Here is a 19,322-nt window from a genome sequence, read left to right on the forward strand (position 1 = left end):
TCCAGCACTTCTCTCTCACACACTCCACTACACACACTCCTCCTCACACTGTCTCTAAATGTCACCTCACCTGTCCAGCACTTCTCTCTCACACACTCCACTACACACACTCCTCCTCACACTGTCTCTAAATGTCACCTCACCTGTCCAGCACTTCTCTCTCACACACTCCACTACACACACTCCCCCTCACACTGTCTCTAAATGTCACCTCACCTGTCCAGCACTTCTCTCTCACACACTCCACTACACACACTCCTCCTCACACTGTCTCTAAATGTCACCTCACCTGTCCAGCACTTCTCTCTCACACACTCCACTACACACACTCCTCCTCACACTGTCTCTAAATGTCACCTCACCTGTCCAGCACTTCTCTCTCACACACTCCACTACACACACTCCTCCTCACACTGTCTCTAAATGTCACCTCACCTGTCCAGCACTTCTCTCTCACACACTCCACTACACACACTCCTCCTCACACTGTCTCTAAATGTCACCTCACCTGTCCAGCCTCTCTCTCACACACTCCGCTACACACACTCCTCCTCACACTGTCTCTAAATGTCACCTCACCTGTCCAGCACTTCTCTCTCACACACTCCGCTACACACACTCCTCCTCACACTGTCTCTAAATGTCACCTCACCTGTCCAGCACTTCTCTCTCACACACTCCACTACACACACTCCTCCTCACACTGTCTCTAAATGTCACCTCACCTGTCCAGCACTTCTCTCTCACACACTCCGCTACACACACTCCTCCTCACACTGTCTCTAAATGTAACCTCACCTGTCCAGTGTCTCTCTCACACACTCCGCTACACACACTCCTCCTCGTTCACGGTACCTGCCCTCTGCTTGTTAAAGGCACAGTGTCTGATCAGAGCTTCCGGTATCAGAAATTTCAACCAAGCCCTTCATTACATATTATCATAAAACGTCAAAAGACAACATCTAACACACAGATTGCTAACACACAGGCGTACATCCTTAATTTCTCTTAATTATAAAGGTTTATATAAAATCATATTCCACATGTTGGTATGTGACTGGGGTTTGATGGCAGTGCTCAGATGTAAGTGTTGCTGCTAAAAGCAGTACCTGTGTGTGCTGGCCTCAGTGCAGTCATAATGGTTTAAACAGAGACTTTACCCACATGCTGCTCCTCACTCCACACTCCACACTCCTGTTTCAGGCCAGGAGTGCAGAGGACAATACTCAGCTGCCTGCGACCTAATGGGTTTTCAAACCATTCAACAAAAGCCCTCCACAGAACACAATAGCTTTCTATTTCCATGTGTGCTCTGCGTCTGAGGGCCTTTGTGTTTCCTCGGTACACCTACAGATAGGGAGATGTTACCTTTAGATTTCTCTTCATTCTCTGTAAGCCGTTGTTGTTGTTGTTGTTGTTTTTGTTTTTAAGTTTCATCCGGTTCAAGGAACTGACATACTATATGACGTAAAGGATGTGTGTTATCAGAGGGAAACGCATGTCGTCATGATAGCCCTGTCATAAACGCGGTTACCATGCCGACAAAGGAGGCTGTGGGTGTGCCGGTATCGGTCAAATTTGAATATTCAGTTTAGCCACTGGAGTATAAATACCCAACACGACGGAGCACATTTGAAGGAGACGGACAGAGAAGCGTCATAAGAAGTTTTGTGGTGGCGGTTTGCAGCCCCAACGGTTGAGGGTTTTTGATTTACAAGTCACCTTCATTAACCATACCTCTTATCATTCTGACTTCCAATCCCCTCCCCCACACCTGTCCCACGGCTGTGACTGTATGCAAAAAAGGCCAAGCCATGGGAGAGTGCCTCACAGCCAGCCTCTGATAAGACTGAGGAGTAGGGAAGGGGACTTTGCTCTCTGAGTAGGTCGACAGGTGATGAGGGTGGAGTCTTTTTTTTTTTTTTTTTTCACCTCTGTCAGATTTCATTTTTATTCTTTCAGGAATGCAACCGCTCAGGGTCGCACTTCAAGTCCTGGACTTAATTTTTGGATTTAGCTGAAGGTAAGAAATCGAAGACTTCATAATGTTCTGTCTGGGTTTGGGTTTCGTGTTGTCATTGATCATGCTTGACTCTGACGTGTCTTGGAAAGAAACAACCAAAGAGAGTTTCAGTTCTAGGATGGTACGTTTCCGTATTTAAGAAATCAAGGAAAAAAGAATTAAAGATATTGTAGTATTGGTTCGAAATGAAGATCAAAACATTTATATAAAATCGTAAGGCTCTGAGAAGGGCTAGCTTGTCAGAAGATTGGTACCACTCCATATATTGTCCCCAACACCTTTGTATTTATGTAATACCAAACTGCGCCTTTTGGCTTTCATACACGGAACTGAATATATGTTCATATGTCAAAACAAACACTAGGCACACATTACGCGTCTCAGAGGAGAGATTTTTGTCTCTCTAACAGTGTGGTGAAATAAATGAGTACCCACCTACTGACAGAACAGTTTATTTACATGTTTCTTTATTTTTAAGTTTTCTGTTGAGTGGAGTAAGGAATGGAAGATTCATATTAAGATGATTTGGAAAAAAAAAAACAGCAACGCAAGCACCTCTGTGTTTTTTGGACCTTATTTTATGATCTGTCGTTCTTTTTGAAGGCTTTGAGGGTTGGAGGAGCCATTTCTGGAACAACATGAGCAGACTCATCCTTATGGTCCTGCTGTCTCTCACAGTTTGGGGTGAGAGTTCTCTCCTCTGTTTTACTGTCTTTCCTTTCTTATGTTTTGATTGCTTTTCCTGGCAGTTATTCTGTTATTCAGCGCTGGAAAACTCACCAAAAACACACATACTGGTTTAACCCTGAGGAGCTTCCTCATTACCTGGTATCAGAACCCATCTGCTGGTACAGTCAGCAGTGTGTATTTGATCAGATTTGGAATCCAACAATAATCAGAGACGCGTGAAACCGCCAAGTGCACTGAGTAGCCACTGGAAAACTTCACCGACTTTCTCTGATGAAGATAGCATAACTGTTCAGATGCTAACATTCCTGCAGTGTTTCTAACTCTTGATATCAGGAAGAAGAAAAAAAGGGAAAGCCATTAGCACAACCTCAGTTCTTACACAAACAATCAGATAAAAGCCTTCACACCACTGGAGGAGAGAAGAAATCTAGACTGCTCATCACGTAGGGAGATCACAGATGAACACACGGCTTTAACTCGTCTGCGCAGCGCAGCTGAAGGCGCTCACGCCGTCTGCGCTAATCAGAAGCGTTTTCCGCAGAATTTGATTAAACCCTGTAATACGCACGGAGAGATCAGTCCTTTTTATCAAGGCAGAACAGCACTGCCTGCCAGTTCACTGGACCTCTTTGATTCTATGGCTAATGTACAATAAAAATGAAATCAGTTCAGCCCAAACCAAAGACAGACACGCGCACACACACACACAGTCAAACGCACTGATTCAGGAAGGGAGGGCCTGGGGGTTTACAAACAGAGGCAAGTTGCCAAAAAATCTTTTAAGCATGCCCGTATATATTTGTCAACACAGTAACATGTGTGACATTTGGAAATGTTTTGGGAATCTAAATACTTCCACTTTATGTTTACGGGAAATCATCTTTAATGTTTATAGGAAAACACTTTGGTTTAAGATCCTGTAGAGCTGTCATCTGCTCTGGTAACATACATACATTTTCACCACCGTTACTTGTAGTGAAATGGTCTCAGGTTACACAGTTTCACGTCACAGCTATTGCTCATTGCTTTGAGTTCAAAGAGACTGATTCTGATTGAATACATTGACTTAAACGTTTTCAGTATTTGCCGTGGGAGGGACGCCCAAAGGTGTGGTTTTAAAAAAATGTGGCTATATAAAACCCACAAGCGAAGCGTCCCTAGTCCGTTCACACTGAAATTCAGGAAATTCAGTTTCAAATCTCTTTGTCCTTTCTTGCCCTTTCTCACTTTTCTTTGGGTTTGTTGTGATATAATTCTTCTACTACTGATTTTGAGTGACAGTCAGCAGTGAGCAGACAAGAGAGTGAATGAACTTCACCTGTAAGTGAAAGAACAGGGGCATCAGGACTGATCTGAGAACTGCCCTCTGTGTCTGTAAATTAATGAGCATGTAGATGAAGCCTGATCCCTGATCTGTGTTCTGTGTGCAAATGAGTCAATGTATTTGATGAAGACTGATCCGTGATCCGTGTGATTTAAAGGGGTGTCCGGACAGGTCCAGATTGAGCCTCAAAACGCAGTTGTCCTCGTGGATGCGGAAGCCAGATTTAACTGTAGCCCTACTGCCCACGTCTGGCACGTCATGATCTGGTCAGTTGGTGAAGAGGTTGTGCTCACTGTCGTCCAGGAAACCGGCTCAGTGGAAAACTCTGACCGCTTCAGTGCCGTAAACTACACAACGACCGAGAGCCAGAGATGGGAACTGATCGTACGAAATGTGAGCAGGAGTGACTCTGGACCGGTCACCTGTGCAATCCAAAACATCGGCCGACAAACAGCAAATTTGACGGTCCAGGGTGGGTGAATATTATCCTCTCTTAAATTATGGAAATGACGAGCTTGTTATAAGGATGCGGTTCAACGGGAGTTGAATGGGCGGTTGAGGTTCTTTCTAAAATAGATGTAATGTGCAGATAATTTTGTTCTCATTGACTTATTGGCGACTGCTTCATGTTTTAAGATGAAAACTGTGCAAAGAAGCAACAGTGTACCACAACTTGGAATAATAATAATTCTAACTTTACAAATGCTATAATTAATTTAAGTTTGGGTTGTAAAATTTAGGCTGACTTGGTTTTAACTGTCATCCACATACTGAAATGGTACACTTTGGCTGAGCCTGCTGTACAGACAATAAGGACATTACTCAGCTAATTCACCGGGTACAAAACTTAGCACTCAGCTAAAAACCCAACATACTCAATAAAACAAATGTCCTCAGTGCCACACTACTGATGGTGCTGAAAATCTTTACTGACAAATATACTTATTACTAGTAATGCATGAGAGGATGAGAGAAACACCACTCTCCTGTAGATGGATTGCTGGGATGCCTGTGCTGACAGACATTTAAGCTAAATTACTCTCCCAGGGATTTCGAATAACAAGTCAGCAAGTGTGTGTTCATGCAAGACTGCTTCAAATGAACTTATATATAAACAAATCCAGGTATTAGGTTTTTCCCCTTGCCACTTTTCCAGCTTATTCTTTCACTCTCGCTCTCTCTCTCTTTCTCTCTCTCTCTTTCTCTCACACATGCACATACAAAGTTCCACTGAAGCAATTAAATTAAACTGTGAAAACAAAAAGATTAAACTATGGAAACACACACACACACACACACATATTTTGGAAGCTGCTGTGAAGGATGAGTGTGATGAGAGCTTAGAGTTTAAGGCTGTGAGCGGACACTCACTGCGACTGTCATCTGAACGTGACGTATTGGCCATCCTCATCCTCATTCCTCTTCAAGATTAAACACAGCTCTCACTCCACCAATTCTGCCGGCCGAGCTACAAGATGAACAATCCGCAGCCTTCGAAAGCGGCCCAGCGCTTTTCCCCCCATCTGTTTCTGTAAGACAGAGAGAAGACAACACTTAGCTGTGACTGGAATGAAATGCCTCTGACTTAAACCCTGTTGTGAGAGATGGTTTATGTTTATCTGTCAGCATTTTGTACCCGTTTTGATCAGTGTATTAATTATGAACATTATGTGTGTGTTAGCTATTTGACCCGGTGAATGGCAACACGGCTGTCGTAACACGTGGAACAAACACAATGCAGTTGATTTTCTTTCTTTTCATACCTCGATCCTGCAACACTGCTAACATTTGAAGCTTTCATTTGTTTTAATTAAGTGATGTTTAGCTAATAACACAGATGCTAGAGTTCTAAACTCTGAAACTCAGGCGACATAAACAGAAAGAAAGGGCAACAGAAAACATATGGCTTGCCAGTAACACTGCTGAATCTCTGTAACGTTTGAAAGCAGTGTGTGTGTTCAGTGAATAATGAAAGATGAAGAATTCAGGTTTTGAGTGGGAGCAGGCACTGCGGCCCGTGAATGTGGGTCTGGGGTTTGGACCCCAGTGGCAGTGAGGGAATGGAAGTGGGGCTGGTCTAATCTCGCCTGAGTCGGAAAACCCTTCCGTGGATGTCATAAGAGTGACAGATTGGCTGAGAGCACAGGCAGTTGGGAGGGGTTTGTATTTGACTGAAACAGACAGACGTGGAACACGCGGTAGGTGGCAGCTTTAAACCATACGGACGTCTGATCGGCAGTGGGTTTTGAGGAACCGTCTGAAAAATTCCTTTCCTCACGAGCTTCGTATAAATAGTTCCGTTTGCTTATCTCGGACAACACATATGGGATTTGCGAGGCTAAAAATAGCAGATGTGTCTGAAAAATGATGCTTAAGAAATTCGAGATTTGAATAAAAAATCTCTAGTCAGTCTAGGTCCCAGGTCCAGTGTCTGCTCTCTGGTCATAGTTTGTGTTTATTTTTTATTATTATCTGAGTAAAATTTTTTCATTTTTGTAGAGGCTCATGTATTGAAACATTTTTTAAATTAACTGATTTAAGACCATCTTGTCTTTCAGTTGTCCTAATTCCTCTAAAATCTGTGGTTCCATTTTTCACAAGTGTGTCTGCGTCTGCGTGTGCATGTGCGTGTGCATGTGCATGTGTGTGGAGGAGGTACTGTTCTTCACAGATGATTAAATGATCAATCAGCCCTTGATCTTGTGTGCTCAGTTCCTTAGACACACCAGAAGCAGAGCCTTTATTTGTAAATGATACACTGGGACATTGAGCCTCAGTGAGGCACACAGATCATTATCTGGTGGTCTCATATGAGATGGTCTCGGCTTTGTTCGGATCTTGATCTTGAGTGTAGTTCTTCTTGATCAAATGTTCTGAGTCAGCAGTTGGAGGTTCCTTTGTAAGTAATTTAATTACATCCACAAAAAGACACATTTGTACATAGATGTAATTCAGTTTCAAGCCAAAATGGCCACAACAGTAAAAGAAGTCTGTGTTTATTCCAAAAGATTGGACTTTGTGGACTATGTTTGACTTTGGCTATGTTGTAAACATTGTTGTTTTTTTTTTTGGTCTCTCCTAGAGAGAGGCACCGTGAACATAGTGGGAGGAGATCAGACCATAACAAAGGGCGAGGAAGCCATTTTCCAGTGCCAGGCTGACGGATGGTTCCCAGAACCACACATATCCTGGACCCTCAATGGCGTTGTGGTTGACAAAAACTCCTATAACACCACCAAAGAGGAGCAGGGCTCTCTCTTTAACTCTGTCAGTGTTCTCCGACACACTGCCCTCGGTAACTCCTCTGTGGAGTGTCTGGCCAGTGTGCCTGCGATGAGCACTCCCCTGCGCAGCAGTGTCTATTTAATAGTAGGTAAGAGGAACTCCATTACCTGTTTTTCAGGTTTGAGTAGCCGCTCATCACTCGGACATGAAAGCAGTGCCTTATTTACTGTAGGTGTGTTTTTCTGCTGGGTAAAAAAGAGATGGCTTTTGGATTTCCTTCGTAGTTGTTGCTGTGTACAGTTCGGACGTGGATGGCGATAGTAAAAGACTAGTGCAGTTATCAGGGTTGTCTACCAATTTAAATCTTAATCTGAAAACTGCTGCTATTTATCAACCAATTGCAGTGATTTTTCAGCCTTAAAGAAATGCAAAAGGGTTCACCTCATCATTCCCTACAGAACAGCTCGGTTTAATTTCCCTCGTCTGTTAAAACAGGGGCCTTGGTGAAAGGTGAATTCTCTGCTCGATAAGCTGTGTGTGATCTCCTCACCTATATTATGATTTCAATAGTGGCGTGAGGAGCACTGGACATTTACTGACGCATACACAACTGTTCCTTTCTCAAAACATAAAATTAAACATTGGTAACTCTTATACTTACATAACTCTTACATTCTTACACAAGTAAGAATATTCATCCAGGAAACAAGCAAGAAAGGAACAATGGCTGTTAACTTGTGTAAAACTGTCATTATTTGACATTTTTTTTAGAGAAAATGTCAGTACTTGACAGTTTAAGTTCCTCTTGTTTCTGCCATAGGACTCTCCAGTGTCATCTCAGGGCTGTCTATACTTACTAACTGTACATTTTAGCATTTTGAAAACTGAATTTTAATTGGTAACTTTAATTGGATTTTTTGACGCAACCAGCTAAGCATCATTTCATGCAAGTATGAAATGAACGTGCCATGATTGGGACATGAAAATCACTGATCAAGTCAATGAAAAATGTCCTTTTTTTCCATGATATCAGGTTAAAATGAGATCACAAATTATTATTGAATTTGCATTTAAATGTCTGTTTACGTAAATATTTAAATATTTCCCTAAATACAACATGTCCGTTAAACCACATTAACATATTACGTAGACTAACTATGTATCCCTGCAGCTAAAATCTATTCTTCTGTATGAAAATTGTCTTTGACTGAAAATTGTGAGTTTCTTTGGAAGATGACAAGTGAATATGAGACATGATGTTTGTTCAGTTTATACGAAATTTGTCTGTTCAGGCTTGACAAGCTAGTGTAGAGAGTTTCTTTCAGCACAACAACAAATGGAATGTGTGATTAGCTGCTGCTCCGTGTGACTGAATCGGACTGGACGACACAGAGCTGTGATTCTTCACCTGCCTGTGTTAAAGCACCTTTAGACAGTCTATCGTTCCCACAGTCAGCAGCTATCCTGAAAAGCATTCAGTGTGCAGTGAAAGTGTTTAGCTGATTTGAAAGTTTCTAGCCAAATAGCAACATAACAGAGATGGGCCTTGTGGAGAGAAATAGCACGGCAAAATATATATTAAAATGGAAGCAAAACAACAGCCATTTGGACTACACTGAAAACAACAAATTCCTTTTAAAAAATCCTTAAGAACAGTTATAGGACTGGAGTATTTGTCATTTTTCTTACGGTTTTACACCACTGGATTTAACTGAGTGAGACTTAGGTCGCGGGTTATACGCCGCATTACTGCCTTTTGGCTATTGGTAATGTCGTTCGGTGATCCCAATGCTAAGTCTTTAACTGATCCTACATAGTATCCCCTCAGCCAGTGCGATGATGTCGTTCTCATTCATAATCTTACGTTAGCTGTGAGGAATCTTACACAACTCGGAGCGCGCGTGGCAGATGGTGTGTGAATGGAAAAGCGTTTGACTGACTTGTGTTTGTATTGCAGAGGAAACCGTGCCGCGGCGGACGGATTACACCGTGTTGATTGCTGTCACTGTGTCCTTCGGTTCGGCGGCCCTGCTCGCGCTTCTCATTATCGCCATCGTGTTCTGTTGCAAAAAGAAGAAGAAAGCGCGTGAGTGATGTTTCGGTTTTCCACTGTTGAGGTTGCCGTAGATAATAGTGACAAGGAAAGTTTAATAAAATTATGACGTAGGGTCTCTTCTCAATGTCAGTTCAAGGACAGTGATGTAACACATTGCAGCATAAACGTACGTGTCCTTAATGAAAGGCTTGGACAAGCAGAGCACTGTGCTGAGATGATGCGTGTCTATCATCTTGTCTCACACCTGTTGAGATGAGAGACTGACAGTTATTAAAAAGATGTTTCTATGACACGTTATGGCGCTGCCTAACTCTGTGATAATAATGTAATATGACTTTTAATCTGTGGATTAGCGGGTAATTTTAGACCGACCCATACGTTAAAAGAAGAGACAAAAGTAAAGACAGCTCTGATGGGACAAAAAAGAACTTCTAAACCTCATGGCTTTCCTTTCACTGTTTAACAGGGTCAACTTATCAAGAGGAAGTAAGGTAATATACACCGTGTCATTCATCAAATAGATGTTTATCTACCTGTCTGTCTGTCTGTCTGTCTATCTAATTTTATTTTTCAGTTCAATATTGTGACATATCTGGAATATTTTCAGAACCCAGAAATGAACCACACTATTCCACCTATGCCATGCAGCGCTCTTCTGTTGTGTCATATGCTGGAGTTATGAGAGTTACTAAACAAAGCAGTGAAGTCTGTCTGAACTATTGGCCTCTCCCTGAAAGCACTGGGCCTGAGGAATGTATTTACTGAAAGGTTTTGTTTTTTTTCTCTGAAGGGCACGATCACAGAGTGTGAGACAGGGGACAAATAACCTTGGATATGTTACAGATAACAGTGAGAAATCTCACACATAAGCACACACCTTCTTAAACACACACACACACACACACACCTACACTTTACACAGACGCACACACAAACACAAACACACCTTCACCACACACAGACGTGGCACAAACACACAGACAGCATCACTCACATACACATGCTCAATGGCTCAAAGTATTTTTACCAATATGACTCTCACCACTAATAATAATAATAATAATAATAATAATAATAATGATAGAAACAACAACAACCACAATAATAATATTAAACATAATAATAAGAAACGCATACTTAAGCATTTGGTTTGTGATTTATCATTATCATTGTCATTATTGTTATCAATATTATTATTATTAATATGAATTTTATATTTGCTTAGTCTTTTAAAAGAAAACCAAAATAGAGATCATTATGGACAGTGATACTGCTGTCAGTTGTAGCATATTTTATAATGTTAACTTGCAATTTGTTTTAATGAATGAATAAGGTTCAGAAAAAGATTCCCAGTTCATGTTTTTTTTTTTTTTTACTCCACGGCAGGCGACAGTGTGCAGCGGCCACAGAACGGGAAGCATTTAACGGTGAGAGAGATGAAAATCACGCAGTTCACGGCACGTTAACACGCATGCTTGGGTCACCTGTCTGTTCTGAAGTGTTCCCCAGCAGTTTGTAAAATCAGTGCTTTATTAAGCGGACAGAGACGTGCCTGTGTAATAATTCTGACATTCATATTATAACATGGTGTGATCTGTGCTTTGCTCATTTTACTGGTGATGTGAACAGTCAGACAGGGCAGCGTGTAAGTCTCTGTCGTTTGGGTATTTTGTAGATGGCTGACTCAGTGAACAGTCAAGGCTATGACCTCAGCACCATCAGTGGGAACGGCATCAGGAAACACAGACACCAAACAATCGTCTGACAAGTCACACACACACACACCACGCTATCTCCTGACCTGCCTCTAACACATCTGAGTTTAATGACTTTTATGTCGTTAAAGTTGCGATAAGTTATAAATCTTTAATGATTTTGCAATTGGTTTCACATTTTGATTTTGTTTTTATGTTTCTTTTATGAGAAACATAAACATGTCGCTATAATAGTGTTCTGTCAATACTTTTAAAATAATATATTTGCTTGTTCTTTCAGCAAGTTTAAGGCTGCACTGAAGCCTAACCCTTTCAATATTGTACCATAACATTGAAATAATGTACTGTTTATTTTAAGACATTAAATTTGATGTTCTTAAATTTTTAAATCATATACTGAAAGTCCACATCAATCCTGTTTGTATCCTGTAATAATGTGTACATTTGGTTTTGCTGAATTATGTCCAGTAAAAACAGTTAAACACTTTTTCTGTGTCCATTGTTAAAGAGACTAAGAGCTGAAGATCCACAGACACTGTTGTGTGTTTAAAAGTCTTTTTCCTCTGTGGTCTTTTCTTGTTTTTATTTTTCTTCTTCTTCTTCCTCTTTACGGAGAAGACAGTTTGTCACCCAGTTCCACTCAGTCAAAGCTCATAAATCTTGTTAGTGCATGTTAATAGGACCACGTTAATGAAACATATTCAATGACTCTTAACCTTACTGTTGCCCTGACTGCGTCCCTGCCTGGCCTCTAGGTGGCACTACAAAAACCCTTCAATTCTCAAAGGCCAACTTTGCGACTAAATTTAATGTAGAGTCAAGAAATCCAGCAACTCAGACAAACGACCTGATCTGAGCATAACTCTGTGACTCCTGTCCAATTTAATCATTCTTGATAATACATTTGTGACAAAACATTTGCTATTGTAATGGAGAATAAACACCCCTCTTTTTGATGTTTTGGTAAATCTCAGAAAAGTTTATACGAAATGTATAGAAAGTCTATTTGGGGGGTATGGGGATTGGGTGGGGTTGTGGGGGGGGGGGATGTTGGGGGATTCGGAAGGGGGGGGGGGGGGCATGAATACTTCCAGTTTTGGATGTGCATGGAATTGATGACTTCATTAAGAAATTCGTTTTGTTGGGACAAGCAGACACAATAGTCTGTGGCGGCATGGTGAGAACCTTTTTGATTTGGGATGTTTTCCTTTAGTGTTTCCACCGCGTTTCACCACATGTCTCTGCATACAGCCTTATGTTCTTAACCATAATTCATAATTCATTTTCTTTTTTCTCCTTTGAAGGCGGTTACTTGACTCTCAGACTTGATGAAGAGACCAAATAGAGCACACACCTAGAGTTACCCATTCAATGACACAGCGCTTTGTAGAGTATATGTTGTAAACCTGATTAATTTCACCCTCCGTGTTTTTTAAATGCAAGCTGCAAAGGAAAACACAATCTGCCTCGACTCCGTAAAGCTGATTTATTCAGTGATTAAATGAGGGTGTACTTTATTTAAGTTGTAATAATAAGCAATAAAGAGTGATGTGACAGACCGCACACCTGTGAGGTGAGGGTTTGTCTCATTCACTTTGATACCAACCTTACATTAAATTCACATTTTCATGCCATGAATTTTTCATGAAGGAAAACAAGGCATTCATTCCTAGCTTCTTTATAGCCTATTACAATTTCAAATGGGAAAAGTTTAAAAAATAAATTTTACATTTAGTTTCTCTTTAAATAACTCTTGATAATTATCCGACATTACGCTCCTGTTGTATGGATCAGGAGGTGATTTGGAGACTCCACTACAAAAACGTTTTTGACAGACTGCGGATTTAAGCCACCGTCTCAGGCTACGCCGAAGCTCTCCAGATACTTAATTATGTAATGATAACGACCCACATTTACAATACAGTGTTTTATACATTGCTGCGGGCAAAACTGAAAAAGATTTCTATCTCTAATCCATGGTTTGTTTCCTGATCTAATCAAAGCTACTGGAGCAGGATCATAATGGATCACTGCTCCCCCTCACATGATCATAAACTCAACATGCTTCACCTCAGGCCTAATCTCATCAACTAACCACAGGTGCAGATTGTTCTGATAAATCTAAAACTTTCCAAATAAAAATAAAGGAAGAATGGGGCTCATTTTTTCACTCCACTGTGAGTTTTTTTTATTCTGCAAAACCTCACTGATTTTACTTGATAGATCAAAGGTCTGCTTTTGACGACCGTCATAACGCGCTCTCTCTCTCATAATCCGGCTTCTCGGGTCTAAATGAATAATGTCTCTCGACTCACAGCATTGATCATGAGGATTTTGTCCCGTATATGACTGACAAGTTCACATCCTCAGGAATAATTCCATTACACTCTAATGCTTGGCTGAAAACTCTTTCTCAACCACATTATAAAAAAAACTGCAATTTGTGTCATTCCAAAATAATTTTAATCAAATAAGTCAGTGCCGCTTAATTAAAAAGAGGGCTGGACTCCTTTTTCCCCCAGCACCCAATCACTCACCGCAATTTGCTAATGACCTCCCCAGGGCCTGCCTGGTATTGTGAAGTAATAAGCCGTGTTGCCACTCTTCTCCGACTCTAGGGACTGACTCTCGTGTGGGAGAGACTTCGTAATATCTCACCTTGTCTTTGAGAGCTAAAACATTACATAATTTTTTTTTCTCCATTCTGGCGATCTCAGAGGAAAACCTTAGCAGAGTGTAGACTCTCTCAGACAGTGCTCGATCCTTAAGAGAGAAAGTCACGGAAGTTAAGTGACGTCTTACGAGTTCCCCCCATTATAACACAAGGATAATATACTATGCAGTGGTCAGAAGTGGTCACTTGGCTCTTCCTTTGGCTCAGTCCGGCCACGAGAAGAGTGCCTCTGCGGACTTTTAAGCTGATCTCAAATCAGAGCCTATTAGAAGGCTAATATGTTGACACACTGAACTTCTGACTCTCTGTGGATATTGCTTAGTTTTGTTTAGAGTGGCCAAACTATGGGCAAGAACTCTACACTGCTGAGAGGTGTAGGCCCGTCTCTCTCCCTGCTAAAACTCTGGATAATGAGTGTGTTGGTATATAAATAAATGGAGAGGAGATAATAGGCATCTGTAGTCAGGCAGGGCTTCCCCAGAGGCTTGTTATGAGCCCTGGCTTCCTGTCTCCGCAACGTAGTCTACATCTCACACAGCTTGCCTGGCTACAGGTCGAGCTACTGAGCATACCATAGCTCCACATTCAGAGCAGTGCAGTTATTAAGCATGCATCTAGAACATTATTTATTTACAGAATATTTTACTCTGCAAGATTAGATTTGATTTCACTTCATAGGTCAATGACGGAAAACACCAGTGCAGTATTTTAAACAACACCTAAATTTGTAGAAGGTGTGTGTGTTTTTTGGGGTTTTTTTTATACCACAATCTGAATAGTGTCTTTGAACGATGCCACACATTTGGTGAAAAGTGCTATTGATTGAATTTTTCTCAGGACTCTGTTGGTGCTGCACTAAAAGCATGTTGCATGACAACCAGGAGATTAAGTCCCCGGTCTCAAGGGAACCTGGGCTGTTTGTGTTTCTTCGGAACTATTGGCTGTAGTCTGAAAATGTGGCAAGATTAAAATTCCATTTTGGAGAAGAAACTCCACTGCAGGATACAGTTGTGTGTAAAGTGGCATTCTAATTCTAGAATGCACTCTAGTATGAACTAGAATTGGAGCCTTTACATAAGTGCGCGCGAGTATGATTCTACGGCTATTCCATTTCAGTTATGTTCCCAGTGTGTATGAACCATATACAATTACAGTTCTATCATTTAACATGATGACACAAAATAATGCTCTACAGCACTTAGTCATCCATTTTGGTCTTAAGTGAATTGGGGTTTAACTGTATTGCATAGCTTAGCTTGTTTGTAATGGATGAATGAACTCAGATGAACCCCACTTGGCACCTATAACTGCCCACTACACAGTTTCGTCGCTTACACCCTGTATGTTGTCAGTGAAGGGTGACGTATTGAGTCAACACAGCAATTTAAAGTCTTTTCTTTAAAAAGCATCTTTGCTCAAGTTAACTCTGATTGGATTTGCAAATCCCTGTAATGTTTTGACCCTGCTGCAAACACAGCTTGGTTATCCAAATCAAATCTCTCACTTACAGTAATTAGCTATTTAATTCAATTTGATTCAGAAGGTTCTACATTTCTCAAGGCAATATGAACATGTGAGTGAAAAATATGGAAGGCATTTCCTTGTCCACAGTCTCTGTGTTTGTGGGGCCACGCCAGCCCTGGGCTCTGTCAGTGCAATTGGACCGTATCAGAGAGGACTGAGCAGGGTCAAACGATGGCCACTACTCATGACTCTGAGGCAAGATCCAAAAAAAACCCAAACAACACACACATAAAAAAAATGGCCTGGCCCCACACCTCTCTGGCCAATGGAGTGTTAGCACAGAGCTTTGGAAGCAGCATATCAAAAGTATACATATAATTTAATGTGTATATGTATAATTTTTTTTTTTTTACATTTCTTCTGGCTTTCCCTACCAATATTGGTTTCAGCCCATTTATTCGTCTCTAATGAATTTAACACTAAAGCAATTGCTTGGGGCTCTCAGTGGAGAGAGATGAAGACTTGATTTCTCTCCTCTTCTTCTCTCAGATCATTAAATTTGTCATCTCATAAAATCTCTCAGCAGTTAACATCAGGCGAACAGGATCGGTGAAATTTGATAAAAATATGTGAGCTGAAATATGTGTAATAATCCACTCGTAGGATCCAATAGCAGAAACGTGATGTTTAATAAAGAAAGGTTTCATCTAAATCAAACCAAACAATGAACAAATGCTTTGTATTCGCACAAAGTACTCAATACCTCACAAGGAAGAAACTGACAATGAATGCTATATATACACAGGATAATGGACTCAGCGAACAGCAGGAGTTCTGAATAATCGGGAGAGACGGAGTGATGGCAGACTGGGAGTGACTGAACGGTGAACTGGCTGGAAGTAGATGTGACAATGTTCCTGTTATGTTCAGGATTCTGGATCACATCCACACATAATCACATAAGACTCTCCATAATTTATGCCCTGTTATGAAATGGTAAACCGTTGGAGCAGCAACGTGCATTGCGACGTGACATATCCAGACTAGTAGCACTAGTCCAGCTGATTATGTGACATGCATTGGAGAATTTCACAGAACAGCATGGCATCAAAGCAGTTTATTTGGACCTACATGTCACTATGGGTAACAATGAAACACAGTGAAGTAATTCAGGATCATCCACAGAGCAGGATTTTTTAACAGTGCCTCGCAGACAGCAGATATGTCCAGATACGACTATCACAAAATCATTATGTCGTATAGATCGGGGCTCAGTCTACAAGTAGCTGACTCGTACAGAAATAATTTACTTACAGGTCATATGTTACTTGTCCTTTAATAATAACTGGTTTTGACCACTGTTATTTGGGAGAGTGGCCACTTCTTATTACAACTGAACTGACAATGGAGCAGATTGAAGCTTTTTGGAAATCCATACTGTATTGACATTTCTCCAATCCTCTTGATGCTATGGTCTACTTGGGGATCTTGCTCTATGGGTGACCTGCTTCATAAATCATGGTATTTATGGCCTGTTATAGGTTTGTTAAATTTGAAGCTATATCTCTATCAAGGTGTCGTCAAATTATCTACGAACAGTCTGAGCATGAAACTACTTCACGTTTAATTACTATTGACTGACATATATACGATTCACATTTCCAACCCCATCTGGGGTCGACACAGTCGTCCACATTTTGTAAAATATAAAATCATCTAATGCATGCAATACTGCGGTGAAGAGTGCAGCTCAGGGTTGATATAGGCTTACTTTAATTCCACTCACAAACACATTCCACTCAACAATAAAACATGTGGCCACAAAACCCACAGCCTGTACACTGCAACTTAATCCTCGCACTCAGATCTGTTCAGATGCAGGATGTATACTATATATATATACATAGAGAGACAGAGAGAGAGAGACGGGGGGGGGGGGGGGGACTGAGAGAGAGAGAGGGGGAGAGAGTGAGAGAGAGAGAGAGAGAGAGAGACAGTGGGGGGGGGGGGGGGGTAGATAAATAGACACAACTCTGAGATATCTGGATTCTGATATGACTAAATGATGATCCGGTTGGTAAAAATAACCAGCCACTTCAGCGAGATGTGGTTTAAATCTATGTTACGTCCTAGGGGAACATTTGAAGACAATCAAAGATGTTGCTCAAGTCCACGTCACCCTGATACGGGATGACAGAAGGACGTCTGAATGGCCACAGATCTGAAAGACGTAAGCTGGATATTTCGTCTCTGCACATGAGACCGGATATGTATTTCATCAGTGATAAACGTCCTTGTTTCTCAGAGGCACTAATGACGGCAGGGAAAGCCCCTTGGCAGGACCAGAGGGAGGCAGAGAAGGGGCTCTGTGACTGTTAGCAGGGTATAGTGGGGCGACAGCTCTCCCCTCTCCATACAAAAACACACATTAAGCACGGCTGCTAAGCAGGGGCACCAATTGCTGAGCTAAATATAACCTGAACCTCATTGATTCCAAGGCAAACACATCTTTTTTTCCCCCTCTCTCTCTCTGTCTCTTTTCTTTCTTTCTTTCTTTCTTTCTTTCTTCAGTGCAGGCAATTCTCAAGCCATTGGCAAATTAGAAATAATTGATGGAATTCCGCTAATGGCCATTGATAGACCATCAGTAATGCTACCTCTCAGCACGCCCAAGCCTGTCTGAGTGATGAATAGCTGAAAAGTAATTTCCAAAAAGAGCCTTTAATTTTGTAATTGGCTACATAGAAGTATTTGGGGTAATTTGTCTGTTAGTCATGACGACAGAGTCATATGAAACTGTATGCTGATGTAGTACCGAGGTTTGGTGGGCTGCTTTCATTTTGAAATAACCACGAAACTTCAGAAACAGATATAATGGCTTCGAATGATTTTAATTATTCACTGTCTGTGAATAATCATGAATATTATTGAAAATAATAGTATTTGAAAATAGCTATTCACCCCTTCTCCCAATCTGTACCAGCCTGAAGAACAGCATGCACCAATCCTGAAAAAAGTCATGCTTTTCACGTCGTGATTCAACCTCCCATGTACAAACACGGGGAGAACACGTTTTACTGCTATTGTAATTAGTCAGATTTATAAAAAAAAAATTGGAAACTACACTAACATTGAAACTATGCTGACTCAATATTTAGGTCATGAGCGCATTCTGTACATCCAGTTATTGCAGAACGTGAAAACTATATCTTAAAGATGGTTAGTTCACGTTCTTGTAAATGTGTTTAAGGTGTTTGCTGAGTAGAAATAATTCTTCCTCTCTGCGCACACTACTTCCATTGAGTTGCCACTGCTTCATTTTAACACTGATATTTCCCAACCACACTCACAAAAATAAAAACAGCATGCAGTGAGATGGAAGTAGATAGCCCATCCTTTAAACTGACAGAGTTAATTGACTAGATAACATATCCTTCAGATTAATAGCATCGTGCAAATGCCTTGGGGATTGTGTTGGGGCCTGTTCATACAGGAAAAGCACAAAGACTCTTTGGTCCGAAAAAAAAAAAACAAAAAAAAAAAACTCCAGGAATCTAATGCCAAACCATCAAAAGCCATACGCTTCCTATTAAAAGCCAATACATGACAGCATGAATGCGAGTATGTGTGTGTGTGTGTGTGTGTGTATGGGAGGGCTTTGACAGTCAGTGCACCTTAAAATAGTAATCCTTTCTCTGTCATTTCTGCTGCACGGCATGCCGGCTCGTGGACTTTATTATGCAGCTGTCTGAGCGCACTAGTGGAAAAGATACACTCAGGATTACATCAAGTCACCATCCTGCCACTTCAAACACAATGCATTTTCAGGCCTGCATGTCAACACTGTTTGCTTTAGGAGGGACAAAATGCAGTGAGAGTGAGAGTGGCGGAGAGGGGGGTGGGGGTGGGAGAGAGGGAGACCTACTGACAGTGCCAGATCATCAAAAAATTATATAAAAGCTGGATCAGAATGATTTCTGGTGTGGTAATGAAGTCATTTAAGTGTTCATCAGGATGTCTGTGAACCCAAGGACAATGGATGGTTTACCTACCCTCTTATGTCAACTCCAAGCCAGTCACCTTGGCAGTGGTCTGTGTCAGGGCTTGCTCTTTAATTAGCATCCTCAGTGGAATCACCTCTACTAGAATCA

The 19,322-nt window shown here is 41.2% G+C and overlaps 1 protein-coding gene across 1 annotated transcript; it reads left to right on the forward strand.

The window, feature by feature from the left end:
* Window positions 1–1,535: 1,535 nt before the first annotated feature.
* Window positions 1,536–11,083, forward strand: igsf5a (immunoglobulin superfamily, member 5a). The gene is made up of 8 exons (XM_030792289.1): window positions 1,536–1,565; window positions 4,209–4,509; window positions 7,120–7,424; window positions 9,249–9,348; window positions 9,785–9,809; window positions 10,109–10,167; window positions 10,705–10,745; window positions 10,994–11,083. The coding sequence occupies exons 1-8, from the start codon at window positions 1,536–1,538 to the stop codon at window positions 11,081–11,083; spliced, it is 951 nt and encodes a 316-aa protein (XP_030648149.1).
* The last annotated feature ends 8,239 nt before the right edge of the window (window positions 11,084–19,322 follow it).

Source organism: Chanos chanos, chromosome 15 (genome assembly GCF_902362185.1).
Source record: "Chanos chanos chromosome 15, fChaCha1.1, whole genome shotgun sequence".
In the NCBI taxonomy this organism is placed as follows: domain Eukaryota; kingdom Metazoa; phylum Chordata; class Actinopteri; order Gonorynchiformes; family Chanidae; genus Chanos; species Chanos chanos.

Coding starts and splice junctions, on each gene's coding strand:
- igsf5a (XM_030792289.1), top strand. CDS start 1,536: ATGCCGACAAAGGAGGCTGTGGGTGTGCCG. Junction 1,566..4,208: donor AGGAGGCTGTGGGTGTGCCG/GTATCGGTCAAA, acceptor GTGTCCGGACAG/GTCCAGATTGAGCCTCAAAA. Junction 7,425..9,248: donor TAGTAGGTAAGAGGAACTCC/ATTACCTGTTTT, acceptor CGGACGGATTAC/ACCGTGTTGATTGCTGTCAC.